The sequence below is a fragment of the Pistacia vera genome, unplaced genomic scaffold, assembly GCF_008641045.1.
Source record: "Pistacia vera cultivar Batoury unplaced genomic scaffold, PisVer_v2 Contig59, whole genome shotgun sequence".
NCBI classification, from domain to species: domain Eukaryota; kingdom Viridiplantae; phylum Streptophyta; class Magnoliopsida; order Sapindales; family Anacardiaceae; genus Pistacia; species Pistacia vera.
In genome coordinates this window covers 1,066,351-1,088,267 of record NW_022196434.1, presented here as the reverse complement: position 1 = coordinate 1,088,267, position 21,917 = coordinate 1,066,351, and the positions used below count along the sequence as shown (strand labels likewise).

Below are 21,917 nucleotides of genomic sequence, written 5' to 3'. Positions count from 1 at the left end.
ATTTTTATGAACATCAAAAAGTTGCTGTAAATAGTTTAGCTTTCCGGAGGATTCTCATCTTGGACTTTCCACTCCTCAGGAAATTGAACATCTTTACACTGCACTTCTTCTCTCGGGATTCTCCAACATTTTAGACCATAATAGACCAAAGCAAAGATAACTGCCACTGATATTTTGATAGTATCACTTGTGCATATTAACAGTTGTGAACACACTGACAGATTGCACAAATGACCCCAGGTATCCTTGAAGGTACCAAAAGGCTTGTAATTTTGTGATGCATTATAAAACCAAGGGAGACAACCCCTCCATCTGCGATAATTTTTTCCTTTCGACCTTTATAAATGAGCTCATAATGCATAAACAAGGCTGAAAATGATATTAGCATAGCAAATTTGTATTGAGGCTTATGCGCTGATGAAAGTTGATCGAGTACTACTGAGGGAAGCTCCAATGAAATTGGAGATTGCAAAGATCCACTCTAAGAAACCTGTACAGAAACAAAAAGGGAATTAATGATTATCTTGCTGGATAGATACTAAACAATAACTTGAAGAATACACAGCTTCATAAAAAATGTAATTCTATTACAATATATCTTTTGAGGGAAATTTCCTTAAAAGTATCAAAACCCCTCTGAAATATAGTTGTAATACTTTCTGAAAAAACGGGTGTCTGGTGAAATTAATTGATATTTTAATTTCTACTATTTTGAACCTTTCGCCTCCGGCTATCAAAATTGCTATATCTGGTTCTATGCGGTAGGAGTCTCCAATCTCCACGGATCCAACAATCTGTTGAAATGAGTATTCTGCCTAGTACTTGGAGTCTGAAATAAAACAACATGAAGGTTAGCACTAACACAGGCTCACTACAAGAAATGTTTTCTGTCTTGCGATAATTCTGTTGCAAAAGATCCAACATGATATTACTGTACTGCAATTGGACTAGAAACCGGAAATTTCTAAAATTAAGCACCTCTTCAATCTCATAACTGCTGTTAATGCCATATGGAAAGGCATGCTCAGTTATTTGTCAGGGCTGTAACATCATAATCTCTAATATCTAAGAAGTCATATCCATCGTCTCCACTATCTCTAAACCAGTGTGTAGCTGTAGGCCTCCTGTTTAAACAGATACAAATACGTATATCAATTAGGAAATTAAAGAAGATTAAAGTCCGTTATAATGTTAACAGCAATATCAGAACCAGTGTTAGCAGATAACTGTATAAATACCATTAAGAAATACAAAAATCCTTGCATATTTTCTGATGGTTGTTTAAAGGGCGAACACTGGTACAACCCAAAGTTTACTGTAATGACAAGTTGTACTTAAAAGGTTTTGAAACGACAAATAGGTACCTTCTAGGGGTGTTCGGTTCCGGGTACCCTGCACTTTTTGAAGGAACCGGAACCGGAACTAACCGACGGTTCCTTGAAATTTGGAACCGAACCGGAACCGACGGTTCCGGTTCCTAGGTACCCAGAACCAGAAACTGTAAACGGTTTCCGGTTCCGTTCTGGGTACCCTGTAAAATTATATGACCCCCAAAAGTTTTTAAAATGGCAAAAAAACTCTTAAAAACTTACAATACCTCCCCACCTGCACTTGTTACAAAAATAAAATTACAAATTATAATTCAAAATTACAAACTCCTTACTTTGTAAAGGTAAATTCTCAAAAGTCAACCAACTTACTTTAAATGTTATAAATATAAATATAATGTATCACATTACTTTTTCTACAAAAGTTTTTATTAACTCCCCTACTTTAATTTTATTTTATATTAGTCTCGGTTCCTGGTTCTTGGTTCTGGTTCCGGTTCCTAACTATAGGAACCGGAACCGGAACCGCACAGTAACGTTCCAAAATTTGGAACCGGAACCTACCATTGACTACTGGTTCTTGAGGAACCGGAACCAAACCCAGGTACCTGTCGGTTCCGGTTCCAACCGGTTCTTTTGAACACCCCTAGTACCTTCCGTCATATTCTGTTAGTGATTTTTGTTTATTAATAGTGAAAAGACTAAAATGCCCTTCAAAGTTTCAATTTTTGTTTTTTTTAAATTTAAAAATTTCTAAAAAACCCCCTAGGTTTGCTAATTTAATTAAACACCCCCTATAATAAAAAGTTTGTTAAATGACAAAACACCCCCACCACCCCATGCCATTTTCTGGCCACCATCGCCGGAATCTGGCCGAAAAACTGCATTACGACACAGATCCCCATCGGATCTGTGTCGTAAAGTGCCGATGTGGCCTTTAAGGCCAGATCCGCCACGGATCTGGCCGGAAAAGGCCAATCTGCCGTCGAAGCAGCAGCCAATCTGGCCGTCGACGCCGCAATGGAGTTTTGCGGCGTCGACGGCCAGATCTAGCCTAGATCTGGCCTTTTCCGGCCAGATCAGCCACGGATCTGGCCGAAAAGGCTAATCACGCGTTACGACCACAATCCGACGGGTCTGTGTCGTAACGCAACTTTCCGGCCAGATTCCGGCGGTGGTGGCCGGAATCTGGCACTTGCCGGTGGGGGTGTTTTTGTTATTTTATAAATTTTTATATTTGGGGTATTTAGTGAAATTTGTAAACTTAGGGGTTTTTTTGAAATTTTTAAAAAAACTAAATTCAAACTTTTAAGGGTATTTTAGTCTTTTCACTATAATAAACATAATAAACAGAAATCACTAACAGAACATGACGGAAGTACCTATTTGTCATTTCAAAACCTTTTGGGTACCAACTTGTCGTTACAATAAATCTTGGGTATGTATAAGTCGTTCTCCCTTGTTTAAATCCAGAGAAGTTATCAAGGCTAGCAATCAGAATAGTCTCAAAGATATATAATAAATAAAATTATCCCACAGAAATTTGAAATAATCCAAGCATACAGAATATAATGATTTTCAAATAGCTAATTTTTGCACCTTTAGAACATTGTTTGAAGGAAAGAAACCTACCTAGAGCCACAGGCTCAGTACTGAAATGCATTTTCTGCAGTTTTTTCTTTGACAGGGCATCAATTTATTTGCTGATTATTCATTCAATGTTTCCCTGTCACCGAAAACCATGAATTAACAAAATTCTATGATTAGCTTGGAATGAGAGTTGAATTTAATTATACAAATTTTTTAAATATTTTAATTAATTATATTATCATATAAATGACTTTTCATAAAAAAAAAAAAATACCATTAACGTATTATATGTGCCGATCAATGTTCTAAGCCCGTTGGGCCATCATGTATTTGTGCTGCCCAGCTCACCAGGATTCTGAAATGGCAGGTGACAAACTGAAAATCAGTTAACTTTAACCCCTGATTAATGGCTAAAACTAAATATTGAAACAGTTCCAAAAAAAAAAAAAAAAAAAAAAAAAAAAACCCTATCAGCCGAACAATATAGTTGAATCAGCAACTAAAATAGCTTGAATCTGTGCTGGAAATGTAAGAGTCACAGCTGAAGTGCCATCTTTATTGGCAGGAACAAATATGGGTAATGAACTTATTATGCTTCTTACTATATATCTTTGAGAAAGTTGTGTTAAAAATGCCTTTTTCCCTCTGTGATTGATGAACTCTCTTATAGACACTTAAAACAATATTCTCTGTTGTGCTTATTATTTGTTTAATATAATTATCTTGCTTTTTCTTTTGTGGTCATTTCTTGGCTACTTCCAACTCTTAGTCTAAGTCAAGTCAATATCTTTGTCCTGTTCCAATTTTAAAGTAATGGTAAAGGACAATATTTCAGTTCAAACTACTTTTAAGGTCACTTATTAAGAGTGTGAATGGCTCAAAGAATGAGTGTTGACCTATTTCTTCATGAAACCAATCTTGACTGACCCATTAGAATGATTAGAGAAGATTCACAAATATTCAGAGAACTTTTGATACAAAGTTGAGATAAAATATTTAGATGGGATTACTGGAATTTCTTATTATCGGAAATTCTCTCTACCATGGGAAATATTGTGATCTTGGAGAACTGTCTCCACTTATTTTTTTATATTTTGAAGAAAAGCTGACATGGTTTGCTTGAATTCCATAGTTAAAAATTCTGAAACTAATTGTTCTGTATATGCTCAAATCTGGTCAATTAATCATTGAAGGTAAAACTGTTTTTATCCATCTTTTAAATTTATTTAAGGCTTTTATTGTCTTGTTTAAGAGTACTCCAAGTGCTGAGACAATTGTGAGAGTTTATTGTGGGTTGAGATTTAAGCTTGTAATACTTGGTTGTTTAAAAGGTGCGAACGTGTTGCCTCTTACTTGGAATTCCTGGTTTGGTTAGCTTCTGCACACAAAATGTTCAATAAATTTGCCACACTTCATTTTACAACTCTTATGGGTCATTATTTTTTTGTTACATAGTTCTGAATTATCATTGAACCATTCCATTTAAGCATCTAATTTAACTTTTTATGCTATCAGTTTATATTTTTTATGAATATAGTATTTCACATTACACACCAAGCAGAAGAATACACATAAATAATATAGCAATACATAATCTAGGATCATATGAGCTAACAAAAATCCGGAACTAACAGACAACTTGATCTTGAAATTTCTATTTTCTTAACGCGGTATTTGCCAAACCGAGGAGGATTCCCCAATCTTTCTTGGTGGAAACACTACCCGGACTGAGCCATCAGGATGCTTAATGATCCGACCGCCTTCAGCTTGTGTATTCTCCGGAGGATTCTCCTCTCGGACTTTCCATTCCTCTGGAAATTGGACCTCACTCCATTTGATGATTCTGGGAACATCAGCACTTGGCCTTTTGATGTTTGTTTGAAAAATGAGGGTTTTGTCAAAGCAGCTGGATTTTTTGGCAGCAGTGTTGAAAGGGTCTATCAGGCATTTGAAATAAACTCTGTATATCAACACAACTGGGAAAGAAGTTTCATTCATTTCTAAATTCTGAAGCCTGATGTTTAGTGCCAGACAATTCCAAACAATTGGATCTTGAAGAAAGAACATGATGTTTGGATAACAGTTGAAATAAACAGGACCATCATCCAGGCTTGATTGAAGAACTCCTAATAAAGATTGATTGAAATCAAGCAATCTCTTGTCTCTCAGGCAAAGCAATATCGAAGTGTTGAACCCTTCGCGCGTAAGGGGTTTGACACCAACCTGGACTAATCCTACATGCACATATTTATATTCTTCTCTGTATCTTTTTATAGCTTGCTGATCAAACAAACTGATGGACTCAAGCTTGTTATTCAATGAAATGATGCGCTCAGTAGTCTGAATGGAGTAATTTTTCTTGAACTCAAACATGCCCTTTTGATAAACCTTTTTCTTGGAAACTTTTGGAAGTTTCCATTTCTGCAAATCGTTTTGATGATTAGTATCCGAGGTTAAATTAGGCAGCACTGATCCAACTGAAGTTGAAGAATCCATCCTGAAAGACTATTGTGAATTTCTTAATGATAAATTTAATAAAGCAAACCATTAAAGTATTTAAACATTGAAGATGATAACAAAGTCTGAGTGAACTTACAAGATAACACTAACTTGAGATGATCAAGTTGATGAAAATTGTCTTCAGAGTTGATTCAGAAAAGATCTCAAGAGAAAATGCAGAAGCTCTATGAGGAATATTTTCTGAGGGGAACTGTCTCTTAGAACTGCTTCATATCTTCCGAGAGATTTGCTTATAAAGGCACTGGAGATAATCTTATCTATTGGATTGTGATTGTGATGTTGATTTGCTTGACTTTAGAGTTAACTTCTTTAAGAAGGGCTTCCGGGCGTGTTTTTTTTTTTTTTTTTTTAATTTTTTTTTCTTAACTTCTTGGAGAAGGCTTTTCAACTGTTAAGTATTTTGTTTTATTACTGAGGTGGCTAATGAGTTGGCTTTTGGAGGACTGTTTCCATGATGAATCATTCCTTTGTCGGTGCCTAGTGGTCAGAGTATTAATTTGCATTTTCATCATCATCTGCTCTCAATTCAGAGAAAATTTCCAGTATCTAGCACTTCATTATAATTTGATACTGAGAAAGCTCTTATGAGATTTTCTTGAATGCCTTTTTTTTCAGCTACAAATTTTGAAACCAATGGCTTAGTACCAAAGAAGTTCCTCATCAGGTGAAACTCAAATCAACCATAATCTGAAAGATTTTCCCAAAGCAGTATCAAAATTTTTGGCAAAGTTTAATCTCAAGATATATTTGGTCTTGGTCAAAATTTATTCTCATAATAGTATTTTACTATAGCAGTCTGGTTTCTGCTTGTAAGGTATTTTTTTATGGTAAATTTTCTCTGAGAAGTTATACTGCAGTGAAAATATTTATTTTGCTTTTTTTAGTGCAAAAATAAGAGTACTTTTTTTTGCAGATGAGCTGTTATGAAATTAACAGGGGATTTATACTCCTCAATTTGTATCAAGAGTATGGGATCTTTTCTCTGATTCAACTCTTTTAGAGGCTAAACCTGTCTAAAGAGCTTTGGATTCTTAGTTTAGTTTAAGTTTTTTTCTGGATTAAATGGAGTTTTAACGTGATGTCAGAACTAAAAGTCTGAAATTCTAAGCTCAAATTTCTTCTTGGTTGAGGAGTTTTTCTGAGAATGTTCACTGTAATGCTTGTGAGCCTTCCCCTGTTACTTGTTTGTCCTAGGGTTTTTGCTTTAGCCCCTGGAGAACTGACTTGACTCCTTGATTGATTTTCCTGAGAAAAAGCTGATACATCTGCAAGAATTTTCTACTTTACTGAATCAAAAAATTCTGTTAACTAATGGCTCAAAGTGGTTTTTTTACAGCATATTTCTGCATGGTTATTGAACCTTCCTTGGATTCCTCTAGTCCCGGTAGGTTCTTTTATAAGTATAATTTGTACACAATCCAAACCACATACCAAACAAAATCAAAAACATAAACTAGTATTCACTGAGCTAGAGATAGAATGAGAAACTTGCTCTATAACACTTAATAACATTCTTCATTAATTGATGACAAATCCTGTAGAAGACTCCCCATTATTTCTTGATATGAACCGAATCCGGGCTACTCCATCAGGACACTGTATGGTTTGGGACGATTGACGTTCTTGTTGCTCCGAGGATTCTCATCCTGGAGCTTCCATTCTTCAGGAAATTGGATTTCACTCCACTTGATGACTCTAGGAATGTCAATACTTGGCCTTTTGATTTTTGTTTGGAAAAAAAGAGTTTTATCTCTGGAACTAGATTTTCTGGCAGCTGTGTTGAATGGATCTACTAGGCATTTGTAATGAACTCTATACATCAACACAACAGGGAAACAAGTCTCTTGGGTTTCCAAATTCTGAAGCTTAATATTTAGTGTAAGAACATGCATAATATTCGGATCCTGAAGAAAAACCATAATGTTTGGAAAACAATTAAAATAAACAGGACCATCAACAAGGCTTGATTGAAGAACACTTAATAATGAATTATTGAAATCAAGCAGCCTCTTGTCTCTAAGGCAAAGCAAAATTGATGTGTTGACTCCTTCATGTGTGAGCGGTCTGACACCGACCTGGACTAATCCTATATGCAAATACTTGTATTTCTCTGTGTGTCTTCTTACAGCTTGCTGATCAAACAATTTGATGCATTCAAGCTTGTTACTCAATGGAACTTTTCGCTCGGTTGTTTCGATAGAACAATCTTTTCTGAAATTGAAAATGCTTGTTTCATAGACTGCCTTTTTTGAAAATTTTGGAACTTTCCATTTCTTCAAATGGTTTTCTATGTTTGAGTTTTCCATGTTATGTTCGTCACTATTTACACTGTTTTTATTATTACTTGAGGTTGATTTAGACAGTGATCTTATCAATGAATTCATCCTGAAATCAATAATAAAATCAACTTAATAAATTTAGGCCAAACACCAAAATACCTCTCTCAGGTTACCTCTGCAACTTACTGCCGAGTTTGGCTCAATCTCACTGCAAAATTGAGTTCAAAATAGTATATATTACAAAATATTATATATTAATAGATGATATTAACAGAAAATAATGTAAATAAAAGCCTATAAGTGAACTTACAGGTTTGATTTGAGGCGATGAGGGGAGGATTTAAGCAAGTAGTCTTGATTCAGGATTAATGCAGAAAAGATAGAAGGGAATTTGCATAAGTTTGATTTGGAAATTCTTAACTAGGGGAAACTTTATGCTTATTAAACTGCTCTTATCTTTTTAAAGACTCTTTATAGGCACTGAAGAGATTCATATCCTTTGTGATTCTGATCCTTGTATGACTTTTTGAATAGTTCCTTTTGTTTTCATGATTGTCCTACTCTGCTTTAGCGTTTTGTTTTATTAGTGAGCTGGATTCCATTAGAGTCATCTTCAACAGTGAGAAAAGTTTTTGCTATTATTTCTCTGTATCACTATCAACATTGTCCTGGTCATGGTCATGGTCAACTTTGTCTTTGATTTATTCTAATTAATTGAAACAAGAACTTCAATAGGAATTTCTTAACTCGCCCTTAAAACCGGCTTATAAAGGAAGGAAGGATGTCCAAATCTTATAAAACCAATTATCAAGCTAGCTAGACTCGATTGACTTGATCATGACCCCGGAGGGGGTTTTGAGGCTTGATCATATAACAGTCATTCTGTGAAAATTTTTTAGATTTTTTTTCCTTCAGCCAAGTCAGTATTTTTCTTTTCATGAGTAATTAGGAGAGGTAGAACTAGTTATATGTTATAGGGTATGAGAATTTAAACGCATCTTAATGGGGTGATTGTCGATATCATGCACAGTAAATTTGTAGCTTTGCCAAATGTAAGATGAATCAATACATAATATGAGCAGCAAAAATATTTGCTCAATGCAGAAAGTCTTGAGTGCACTTACTGAATTGATGAGATAAAGGAAATTTTGATACAATAGTATACTTTTAAACTTTTTGATACTTGTTTGAAGACAGAAAATTTTGCTGAAGTTTTGAGTGGAATTCCCTACCAGGGGAATAGTCACTTTAATTGATTGCTTTTGCTTTTGTTTTGGAGGACTGTCAGGACTCAATCTTCATTGATCAATTCCAAAACAGTTTTCATGAAATTTGATAGAAAACACTAGAGCTCTGAGCATCTCCACGATCATCTTGATTTTTTTTTTCTTTTATTGAGTAAACAATTTTGTTAACACTTGCCAAAGCCTCTAAGATTGCATCACGATCTATTTCTTCGTGGAAATTGAATTTGGACTCTCCCATCTGGATGCTGGACGATTCGAGGAGATTCTTGTTCTTGTTCTTGTTCTCATGGAGGAATCTCATCAGGCAGTTTCCATTGCTCAGGAAATTGGATTTCACTCCATTTGCCATTTGGTACTCTCGGAAGAGACAACATCTGGCCTTTTAAGGCTTGTTTGGAATAAAAGGGTTCTATCTCTTGTGCTTGTTTTTTTGGCACCACTGTTAAAAGGGTCTATCATACATTTGTAATGAAAGTCTCTCTCATTTCTAAATTCTGAAACTTAATGTTAAGTGTCAAAACATCCTTAATATTTCTGCCCAGAAAAGAAATCATAAAATTCGGAAAATAATTAAATAAACCGGACCATCAACCAGACTTGATTGAAGAACACTTAATAAAGAATCATTGAAATCAAGCACTCTTTTATCTCTCAAGCAAGTTTAAGTGAACTTACAAGGAAACTTATGCAATTAGTCTTGGATCAGGATTAAAACAGAAAGATTTCCTTGGGAATTTTCTCTTAACTGCTATTATTTTTTCCTATGAAAATTTTATAGGAATGAGAAGAGAATCTTTTGACTGTTTACCGTTTGATTGTGAATTTAATGATTTCATTTGCAAAGCTTTGCTTAATCATTGTCCTGGCTACTCCAGAGTTCAGTGTTTGTTTTGTTGCTCAGATAGCAAATGGGATATGCTTTTGAGGATGTTTTTTGGACCATTCTTGGTTGAATGGTTCCATTAGAGTCATTTCATTCCTTTTGAGCTCTTGGGAAGAAATTTTTTTGATACAATGGATGCACATGTACCGCCATTAGAACAGGCGTGCATACCACATGTCCTAATGGACACACCTCGTTGGGCAGATGCATAAACATATGTATTCAATATGAGTTTCTTCATTGTGTTAGGCTCTGAAGTGAATCTTGTTTTACTGTTAGGCTTGTGATTTCTTTTGCAAGGCCGTTCGCTTTCATTTGCTCAATGATTGTACTCAACTTCAGAAGTTGCTCAGATTTCACATGCGTTTGCTGTTTCTGTTTCTACTTCATCATCATTTGAAACCAATAACTCTGTTAAAAACTCCTCTACCCTTTTTCTATAATAATTAATCTGATTTTAAGTTGTACACACCTCGTAATCTATAATGACAAGTTAGAATTTCACCGTCATGATCACCTATTTAAATCTTGGAAGTAGGGGAATTCAAATTTTAGACCGTGCATTTTAATCACACTTTTCAATACTCGTCTTACTACTTGAGCTATCGAAGGGTGGTCTTTGAAATAAAAGTTCTAAAAACCAATGGTTTAATTAGTGGACTGATTATGATCACATAAGTTAAGGGTTTAAAAAAGAGTAAACCACTTTTTCCTCCGAAATATGGCGTAACGACACTTTTCACCCAAATATTTTATAATACAATTTTACTACCCATAACAAATTTCTGTTAGTAAATTTCATTGAAGAGGGAAAAAATGGTAAAATTCCGTTAAAGGATGGGCAAAATGATCAATTAATATTTTGTATAAAAAAAATCAAAATTTTTAAATTCAACTGTGGGTAATTGTAGGCTGAATGGTTGTCACGTTTTTTTTTTTTTTTCATCCTTCTTCTCTCATCTCTTCTTTTTCTTTCCCTTTTTTTCCCTTTCATCCTTCTTCTTTCTTTAGTTAATGATTATTTCTCAATCCAAAACGGCCATTCCTCCCTCACTTCTCCTCGCTTCACTACGCCTCCCACTACCTCCCCTCTGTTGCTCCACCCACCTCCAACTCGCTCCACTTCCCCACCACCTTCCCTCCCCGCATCTCCCGCATAGCAGCACCAACCCACCCACTTCACTTCTCACTGTCACACCACACTACACCCCTCACTTGCTCTTCAAAACACACCCACACAGTCCCCCCCCTGCTTGCCAATTACCACCTGCGGGCCTTGATTATTATACTGTATTTCGGGTGATTGTTGTTCTGTATTTTCGGATTTTCTTGCTGTGGCTTGTTTTTTTGATGTTGATGGAGTATCTAGAGTTTGTATTGAAGTTTGGGTGGTTTTGATTGTTTATTTGGAGTGTTCTTGTGTTTATCTAGTCGGATTAACCCTATCAGTCACTGCCGTTCACTCCCGACCCATCTAACTTTCCCTGCTGTTTTGGTCGGATGGTGAGAAATTAAGACTTTTTAGAAGGAAATTTTGATGAGAATTGTTTTTAGGGAGGCTTTCTTTGGTGAAAAAAAATGTTACTCGAAATGTTATTTTAAGTAAGTACCTGAGAAGAAATGAGAAGAACTGATATAGAAAAAGAGAAAATTGTAAATGAGAGGAAAGAAGAGAAGTGGAGAAGGGATGAAAAAAAAAAGAAACAATTAGGTTTTTTTTTTTTTAATAAAGAAGAGAAGAATAAATATTTATTCTTAATTTATATTATATGAGGGCATATTGTAATTTAAATTAAAGAGTAGGTATATTAGTAATTGAAAATGACATAAAAATAATTTAAGTCAATGATAAAGGGTATTTTGTCTACAATAATAAATATCCCTATAGTTAACATAAATTATTAATAGATATAAAAAATTATATTTTAAACGTTTTGAGTGAGTATGTAGTTCACACTTATTTGGGTGGGAAAAAGTCATTTACTCTTAAAGAAAGCCACTGAATATTAAATCATGTGAATCATACCTAAATAAACAAATCTGAAATTCACAATTAAGAAAATTTATAATTAAGAAGTTGTACATGAACTATGCTAAAGCATGTCAAAAAGCTCATTTCAAAGATCATCCATATGAAATATGAGGTGGAGAAAACCTTGATATGATACCACAGCAGTATTATTTCAACCATTTCATCCTTGGACCTTGACAAGATCATTCGACGTCTCGAACCTTAACAGGATCATAATCATTCAATTATTTGAGACATTTGATTATTTCCAACATTATATCCTCGGCCTATTTAGTGGGGATATGATTCTTCTCTCTTACTCAACACTGTTCTTTTTAATAAATAGTTAAATACACGTGCACTCCGAAACTCGGATTTTAAGGGATGCGTTTGGTTTATTGTTATTATCCATATTCCCAATCATATTCTTCAAATGTTGTTTGGCACGTTATTCCTAAAATATTAGTCTATGTTTTAAATTATTTTTAGATCTCATAAGTTTATTAATTTCATTAAATACCCCCCAGAAAAAAAAGTTTAAAAACTAACAAAAAAACCCCTACCCACCAATACTTGCCAGATTCCGACAACCACCGCCGGTGGTAGCCAGAATTTGTTACAACAGTCACACGACCACCAGAAATGGCCAGTAATGGCCAGATCTGGCCGTTAGTGACGGCCAAATCTTGGCCATCATTGACAGACAACGACGACCATATGATGGCCTTTTTCGGCCGTCGAAGGTGACATTCGGCCTTAGATCTAGCCTTTTTTGGCTAGATCCGTGATGGATATGGCCAGAAAAGACCATATCGATCGAATACCCCCCAGATCTGACCGGTATATGTGGTTATCCAATTTTTCGGCCAGATTCCGATGGTGGTTGCCGGAATTTGGCACTGTAGGTGATAGGGGTGTTTTTATCATTTTACAATATTTTAATATATTCAGGTGTTTATTAAATTAGCAAACTTTGGGGGCTTTTTCATAAATTTTTAAATTTTATCTCGTAATACTCTACTATCCAACTATCCAATACTATCTCCAAAATTTTACCCAAAATAATAAATCAAACGCACCCAATAATATTTCTTTGTCCTTATTGCAAAGATTTTCATTATAACTTGGGCGAACATGAAGAAAAATCCTTATCAGACCCCACTTAATGCTTTGCCACGTAGCTTGGCTTCCATTGCTTTTGCCAAATTCCAAGAAAAAGCTAGCCATTAGATTATCAAACCAATCCTGACCGTCCAAACTCCTCCGTTTCAAACGCAACCATCCATGCCCTCCAGCCTATTTAAAGGACTGCCTCGTTTCTAAGTATTCGTAAATCATAAGCAAAGAGAAGAAATATGGGAAGATTGAGCTGGAGAAAGTTTTTGGAGATGGGAGAGATGGAAACAAAAAGTTTCTCAAAATAATAATAAAAAAATTGTTTCCGACTCCTCCCATTCCAATGATTTCCCTCGGTTCCTTCCTCTTATTTTTACTCTAAATATGCAATTACTTGAGAATTTTCCTATTTTTGTATTATGAGAGTTGATGAATATGTAAAAGTAAGAGGGAAAGGGAGAGATAGTTGCAGGGAATTTATAGTACGGAAGTCATTGGCAGGATCCGTTCTTTTCCTGCAAAAGAAAAATTTTCTTTCTCAAGATTCCCCGTGCCAATAAATTCCAGCTGTTCATCCCCTTCCCTGCCTTTTCCTCAGTATGCCTCTTAAGGGTAAGTTATGGTAAGCACCTTGATCTTCTTTTAATCTTCATTATTAATGTGTTTAAAAGTATAAATTTATTTTTAAATTTTGAGTAGAAATTTTAACAGTCAAAATTTTACAGCCCCAGCTCAGTTCCTCAGGTTTTTGGACCAGAAGAATCCTTGGCCAGGGTGGTTTTACCAAGTCCTGTTTCGATACTCTATATTTTATGTAAAAACTGAAACCGAGTATCGGGAGGAGGATTAGGTAACTTTTCTTTAAATTTTGATAATTTGATTATCATATAAAAATTTGTGGATTTTCATATTCTTAATATCTCCCCTTTTTTCATGCTAAGAGAACTTTCTTTTAGTCAATTAATTGTTTTTTTTTTTTTTTAATTTTTGTTTTTTATAACAAGGAGTTTCTTTTTTCATACTTTACTGACGTGCAGGTTAAGAGAAAAGGGAGAAAAAAAAAATGTAAAGAAGATAAATATTCTAATTATTTTTCAAATTTTAATGGTGATAATTGTTTTTTTGAGGTGGGCAAAAAGCTTGGGACCGGCTCGAGTCTTGGGGATGGGTGACTGGGCTGAGGCCGGTCCCTCCTCCAAGGCTCGAGCCCGATTAATTTTAGAAGACCCCTAACAAATAACCGAAACCCCCATGACAAATAATTACAACTAGGGGTGAAAGAAATTGGTTAACCGAACCGGTTTATTCTATATTTGAACTGAACCGGATTTCGATTCAGGTGAAAAATCGAATCGAAATTGGACCAGTTTTTCACTTAAATCGATTTGTAACCGAATCGAAAATTTGATTTGATTAACCGGTTTTTTAAAATGGCTTGGACTAGTTGGCCCAATTCAATAAAACCTTCCTCTTTGGCTCAATTTACTATCTCAGAATGCTATTCACCCACTCAAGACGGTCTTTGATCGGATCAATAAAAGGGAGATCATAGTTTTTTAGGTTTTTTTTGGATTGGAGGTTGAGTGGCAGGTTGAGATGATGAAACCGTGGTTGGTGGTGCTTGTACAGGTTACTTATGGTTTTGATGATGATGTTTTATGTGGAGTATGGAACTGAAAGGAAAAAGATAGAGAAGTGGATGCCAATTACAATCTGTATTTGCAACGAGAGTGAGAGTGAGAGAGAGATAGAGGAATTTAATAAAAGAGAAAGATGGAAAATCGAGAAAGAGAGAGAGAGGTATTTAATAAAAGAGAAAGATGAAGAAATCGAAAAAGAGAGAGAGAGTTATTTAATAAAAGAGAAAGATGAAGAAATCGAAAAAGAGAGTGAGGGGCATTTAATAAAAGAAAAAGGTGGAGAAATCGAGAAAGATAAAGGTATTTAATAAAAGAAAAAATATATATTTTTTTTAAAATCCGGTTTAACAATCCGGTTTCGATTAATTAGTTTATTTTTTTCTAAAAACCAAAACTAAACCGAATATTCGGTTTATCCATTATTCCGAACCGAATATTCGGTTTACACATTGATCTAGATTTTTGGTTTGGTTTTTGGTTTTTTTTACACCCTTAATTAAAACCCTTTATAATATGCGAAATACATAATAAATTTAGGGGTTAAAATATAATTTTTATCAGGTCTGCATAGGACCCGTCCTCACACTAGTACTGTACAGGTCCGGACTTGGGATCAATCTATGCTCTTACAAAAGTGATGGGTTTAAGACCGGTCTTAGCCAATTTGGTTCGATCCCTCAAGGACCAGTCCCAAATTGGGATCGGTCTTCGAGGATCTGGGCTTGGGATTGCAATGGGTCCAACTTTGCCCACCTCTTTTGCCTAGGCCCAATTGTGGTATGACACCTCCAGTCATATATATATATATATATATAACAACGAGGTATAGTATCCAAATTTAGAGGTGGGCAAAGTTGGGCCCTCATGGTCCCAGGTCTGAGCCCTCAAGGATCAGTCTCAATTTGGGACCGGTCTCGTAGGGATCGAGCCCAAAATAGCTAGGATTGGTCTTGAATCCGTCACTTTTATGAGGGTCTAGATCGGTTTTAGGTTCGGATCTAGCTTTTATAGGGTTGATAAATATCTATTTAGCCCTCTAATTTTTTTTTATATATTTGTGGGGGTAATAATAGTTATGTAAGGAAGGTTTTGTAATTTATCAGGTGGTGATTTGTAAATTTATTATGTATTTCATATATTTGTCGGGTGGGATTTTGGTTATTTGTCAGGGTTTTGGTTATTTGATAAGAGATATTCTAAAATTAATTTGACTTGGGTCTAGGATCGGTCCCAGACCTCAACCCTGAAGGAGGAACCGGCCGGTCCTCCCAAGAAGGGCCCGGGCATTTTGCCCAGCTGTATCCAAATTCTCCATTAAATGATGTATATGACTACATTAAATTGTCTTATCTATTAACAATATATAAATTTATTCTAAAAATATTTTTAAAAAATTAATATGAAATTAAAGAAAATGGAGTCTGAATCAGAAAGAAAAAGAGTGATTTCCCCCCGAAAAACGCATAGAAAGCAGAGAAAAGTAAACAAATTGTTGGTTGGTTCCTCAATTTAATGGAAGTCTAGTCAGATTCTCGCCAACCCCTTTCTCTTTTTCCAGCTTTCTTTCCGGAGTTTCCAAGAAGCTGGTTTCACAGAACAATTCCCTGAAAAACCACTCGACTACGTTCCTTCCCTAAATCACTCTTAAGCCATCTAGTTTCAGCACAAAAACAAACTGGCTCAGGCCAAGGGAGAGAGAGGGTTGCTTGGAGTTATAGGTATGGAGGGATGGGGCAGGATGACCCATTGCTTCATTTTTTAATTTAATGGGGTTCAGTTCTTCCCAACACTTCCCATACCCTTAATTTCTAGCATTTCCCCCCAACTTTCCTTTGTGTGAAATCTGCTTTTGATCTTGACATGTTCATTTTTCCACTTGATTTAAAGCTTATTTTCTACATTTAACAACTCCCTACTCAGTCTCTCACGGCTCAAATCAACCACTCAGAGAAGCATTCACAATTTAATTAAGATTTGACTTGATTTAATATTTTTTCCAAATTGAATGCGATTGGTGGGTTTGAATACTAAATTTATCTTTCAAAAATAGAGCATTAAAAGGGTGATATATTTTTTCAAGTCTTTTTTTTCTACATTCAACAACTCCCCACTCAAGTCTCTCACGGCTCAACGCAACCAATTTAATTAAGAGTTGACTTGACTATGTCATTCATTGTATAGTTGCAATTAGAAATCTAAAACAACACTGATTTTCTCTGAACTTTCACCACATGAGTAGTATATATAAAGTGATTAGATAGAGAGGAAGGAGCAGCAAATTGCATTAACTCTCTGAATATTTATTAATTAATGGCCTTCTTCCGTTTCTTGATTCAGTCTTCCACCCTTTCATTATTGATTATTTCTACCATCTTGGTGATGCAGTTGGCTTTGGTGAATGTTGCAGGTTCGTTTTCGGTTAACTTATTTCGTTAATCTACCATTTTGGCTGTGAATTAATGTTACCTAAATGCAATCGTAATAATGGTTTGAAGGGTTAGAATTGGTTCAAGATTATATTTTGATATCTTAATCTAGTAGTATAAAAGGTTGATGGATTGTCGACAACATGATAAGATTATTAGGTCTTTAATTTGAACAATTGGATTAAACAAATGAAGGATGAAAATTTGAAGTACAAAAAGATCTTATTCCCTATATATATATACACACATAAGACACAACTATGTACAAGTTTAGGCTTGTAAATATTTAATATAATTTCATGTTTCTGGATTCCTGTAGATGCAAATCCGAGGCAGCTTGGCGGCCGGAAAATCCCCTCCAGTCATCCTCCTCCTCCCAACATGGCCCAGAGGCCGCACACCAAGCCTGTTTGCTGCGTTCCTCCCTCCGTCGTGTGGTGCTGCGCACCACCCCCTACTCTCTCCATCCCTTAAGAGATGCTCCTTTTGCAATGCAAAAATGGTTGGTGAATTGTAGTTCTTTGTGAAAGATAATATCAACTTACTTTAATCAGATGAAAAATCTTGATTTTTATTTCTAGAAATATATGAATGCTTATAGTAATTTTTTAAAAAATCACAGAAATAATGCCCATGAGCCTTTTCTCTCTCTCTTTATTATTTAGTTTCCCTTTTCCCCCTTCTCTAGCAAAAAAGACTCCCAACTAAAATTAAATGGTATAAATATTCTTGAAAAAGTAAATTACAAATTGATAATGTTGATATCAACAGAGCTTGAACTCTTTCTTTTATGAAGGAAAAAGTATAGAGTTTCATAATATTATGAAGTTGGTAAGATGGCTATGAAGTTGGCGTCTAGATTTTTCGACTTTGTATTTAATTTACTTAATTCAGCCATATAATTCCATACGGAAAGATGAATATGTTTTTAAACTCAAAACGGCAGCATTTTGGAGTGAATAATTGACTGCAAAACGGCAGCACTTTGGAGTGAAGAATTGACTGCCCTTTGGCTTGAAAGAGGATAATAAGCAATGTAAAGTTGTTTTATCACATCTGTAAGAAATAATAACGGCTCATTCAACTTTTGATGAAAATTTTTTAGTCCTGAAAAAGTATTTAATTACATTTATTATCCTATCAGAAAAGTAGGTGAGATTAGACATAAAAGATAAGCTTTAAATGTAAGGTAAAATTCGGAATTAAATTAAATGAAGCAGCCTATTAAATTAACAACCACCTTTTTGTGTAGACTTCAATTTCTGTCACTTTTACTAGCCAACGAAACTTGTTCATGTTTAAGGCAATAATATCTCTGAAAATCTTTCTTGACTGCCCAGAGCTCTTTTAAAATTTACTCTCCCTCAAGGAAGTTTTGAATAATTACGGTTACTTGCTACTCTTGAAGTTTAATATATAAAAATTTTCTCCCTTCGCGTGTTGAGGTCCACCAAAGATATTTAAGTAATTTGGGGTCTCTTAACGAAACTGAATGTCCAATGACATGACCCAATTCTGGTTGAGCTCACGCTAGGATCCACTCTACAAGTCAAACTCATTCCACGAATGTGATTGCTTAACTGGATGGATTGTTCCACAATCAAGGTCACTCCATGAGTTGGACATTGTTAAAACCCCATTTGACCCATAGCTGCTTCAAAGAACCCAAAGTTCTATTCATATCCTAATTCATCTATACTCTATTTTATCTATATCCTAATTCATCTAAGATCCTGAATCTTACGTGAATTAGGATTCTTATTCCTACAAAGACAAGTAAATCAAAATATTTATATTTATTACAACTCCGCCATTATGAACTCATATTATTACTAGGATTCAAGTTCCTAGGCTCACTACATAAACAAAGGTATGACCTCTCATTATGCAATCAATCTCAATACCACCTACTTGTTCATAAAGTTCTTGCTCTAAAAAACCACTGCTATCTTCGCTGTAGTTTTGTCATAGTTTTAGTCTCCAACGAGACTCTGGTAACCTTTCCTGCCCTTAGCCCTCAGTAAATTGCCTTGTCTACCCTCGTTGACTTGAGTTCGGAATGCCCACGACAGATACCACATTGGCTTTCCCCATGAGTTTCGGGCTTACTTCTTTGCGTGTGCAGGTCCAACGGATCGTCAATGATCTCAACCTCACAAGATCCATCCATTTCATAACCGTAGATTTTTAACGTCTACAATTATCTAACAAGGGATGTTAATATTCAAAACTATGTTATAACTACATAAAAATCAAACTAAATAAAATCTTATTAGGGAAATGTTAACATGTGTCTGTTAAAGATCACAAGATGTTTTCAAATTACAACTTTGAGATTTAGCAAGACCTGAGGGGAAGTCCTAGGGGATTTTTTTATTTTTTATTTTATAAACTTTCAGGTATTCGTTCGGTTTCCACAAACTTCAAGGGAGGTCATTGTAAATTTCCCTAAACTGAACCCCAACCCAATCTTCCGATTCTCTTTTATTGAGATGTTTATGTATTAGTTTAAAATAGTATATTCGTCAGGCCATTACAAATGGCTGCCTTACCAAACTTGTTCACATTTGGAAAACAAAAAAAAAAGTTTTTCTACTCTTTTATATTTGCATTTTTGGCCTATTTAACCACTTGTTATAGAGATATTTTTTTAAGAAAACCTATGCCAATTGGCCAGAAAGAACAACAAAATAGTATTTTCTTTGAAAGAAAATCTTCCTTTCAACTCTCTTCATTCTTTAAACTTCCTAAATTGTTGTGAGAAGAGAAAAGAAAGAGAGGAACAAGAGGTAAAGGAAGAGAAAACTGCATGAAATTTAAAGGAAGAGAAAAAAATTCTGCTATTTGCTTTCTAGTTGTAAAATATATCTCTACCTTTTAATTTCCTAGCCAATTGACAAATTCAGGTTGCATTAAAGGATTATATTTTGCTTTGTTGTTGTGTGAATTAGAGGGGTTTTATTTTCTCTTTAAATCAACATAAGCATGTGGATTTCTTTTTTATTATTTGTAACTTCATTTCAAGTTTTCAATATTTGTTCTTAATTATAATATATATAAAAAAAAATGGTGAAGAATCAGTGTTTGTAAAGAGACCTTATAAAAATTATAGATAACCAAGTTAGAATTACGAATATATGTACAAATCGGATTGAAGATGTAAATAATAAAAATTAATGGATTATAGTTTGTCTTAAAAAGTCTAAGAAGTCTATTTGTTTCCTCAAAAACAAAATATTAAAATATATATTTTTATTTATTTACTCGGTGTTATTATTATTATTATTTTTATTTGTTTCCTCAAAAACAAAATATCAAAATATATAATGGATAATTTTTTTTCGACATCTAATTATACAGGTTGTGAATAAACCCAAGTTTTCTTGGGCTTAGATCCTGAAATTCCAAGCCACAAATTGGGCCCATTTAGGGTTTCAATATGACAATGATTGCTTGATATCAATAACTCTTTAGGCCCATTTAGGTTTCCAATTTGATAAATGAATATAAAATGAAAAATATTAAACATTAAACTAAATTTTAATAAATTAACACATGTCAACTTCTAGATTTTCTTATTAATAAATTATCAAAATTGTCATTTTGGTTATAAAGAGAATAACACTATTCCATATCTTCTACCATTAATCTAAAATGGTAAGTTAGCTGTATATTGGTATTATTTTTTTACCATGTAAGAGAGTTGAATAAATTTGTTAACAAAAGCATATTCTTAAATTAGAAAATATTAATTTATTGTTTTAATTTTTTTTTCTAAATATTAAGAGACCCAATATGCAATAAAAGCTAGAAAAAGTAAGTTATTTATTTTTTTAAAACAACAAATATCTAACTAAGAGGTAACGTATCCAAATTCTTCATTAAATGATATACATGACTAAATTAATTAAATAACTATATAAATTTATTCTAAAAATATTTTAAAAAAAAAAGTTAATATGAAATTAAAGAAAATGAAGTGTGTTAAATAATCAGAAAGAAAAAGAGTTTTGATTTCCCGAGAAAAACGCATAGAAAGCAGAGAAAAGTAAAGAAAATTGTCGGTTGGTTCCTCAATTTAATTAAAGTCTAGTCAGATTCTTACCAACCTCTTTCTCTTTTTCCATTTATCATTTGTCCCCATTCTTTACGTAGTTTCCAAGAAGCATTTTTTCCACATCTGGTTTCACAGTACAAGTTCCTTAGAAACCACTCCACTCCCTTCCATAAATATCACTATACTCTTAAGCAAAATACAAATTGGCTCAGGCCAAGCGAGAGAAAGAGGGTTGCTTGGAGTTATAGGTATGGGGGGATTGGGCAGGATGACCCTTATCTTATTTTTTGTTAATTTAATGGGGTTCAATTCTTCCCAACACCTCCCATACCCTTAATTTCTAGCATTTTCCCTCAACTTTCCGTTGTGTAAAATCTGCTTTTGATTTTGTCATGTTCAGGTTTTTGGTGTAGTTTTCCTGCTTATTAATTTTCTTTATGTGATGTAACTTGTTATTATTTTTGTTTCTTGTGAAAGGTAAAAGGAAATGGCTTCTTGGAATTGCAGCGGCCACATGTTGAAGCTTCATCAACCAACAGTTAGAGTTGTTTTGAATGATTTCAAAATAATCAATCAGCTTCACCTGCAGATTATTGTTGAGCAATTTTTTTGTTTGAAATCATTGAGCATTGTTTACTAGCATCATCTGAAATAACTTCATTTCAAGGCATCTCATTATTAAAATCTGAATTCCAACGAAAAACAATTGGATTCTGAGAATTTGTACTGCGATTGTAGGAAAATAATGTTAATTGTTAGGCCCTTTATTTTTGAAGTTGAACTACTGTTTCATCCACCTAGCCATATACGGCCGTCATTC

At 34.4% G+C, this 21,917-nt stretch overlaps 1 protein-coding gene and 1 long non-coding RNA gene across 3 annotated transcripts; both read right to left on the bottom strand.

Annotated features, from left to right (window-relative positions):
• Nucleotides 1-4,474: 4,474 nt before the first annotated feature.
• On the bottom strand, nucleotides 4,475-5,706 carry LOC116109831. 2 transcript variants are annotated; one of them, XM_031396068.1, is made up of 2 exons: nucleotides 5,515-5,706; nucleotides 4,475-5,423 (listed from the first exon to the last, which is right to left on the bottom strand). In XM_031396068.1, exon 2 carries the CDS (start codon nucleotides 5,412-5,414, stop codon nucleotides 4,581-4,583), a length of 834 nt encoding a protein of 277 aa, XP_031251928.1. In that variant the 5' UTR covers nucleotides 5,415-5,423; nucleotides 5,515-5,706; the 3' UTR covers nucleotides 4,475-4,580. The 2 variants fall into 2 exon arrangements, with proteins under 2 accessions (XP_031251928.1, XP_031251927.1); XM_031396067.1 differs by having other exon boundaries at nucleotides 4,475-5,415; nucleotides 5,515-5,702.
• A 1,019-nt stretch (nucleotides 5,707-6,725) lies between these two features.
• LOC116109832 lies at nucleotides 6,726-8,180 on the bottom strand. The gene is made up of 2 exons (XR_004124804.1): nucleotides 8,028-8,180; nucleotides 6,726-7,925 (listed from the first exon to the last, which is right to left on the bottom strand). It is a non-coding gene; the product is annotated as an uncharacterized LOC116109832 (long non-coding RNA).
• Nucleotides 8,181-21,917: the final 13,737 nt, after the last annotated feature.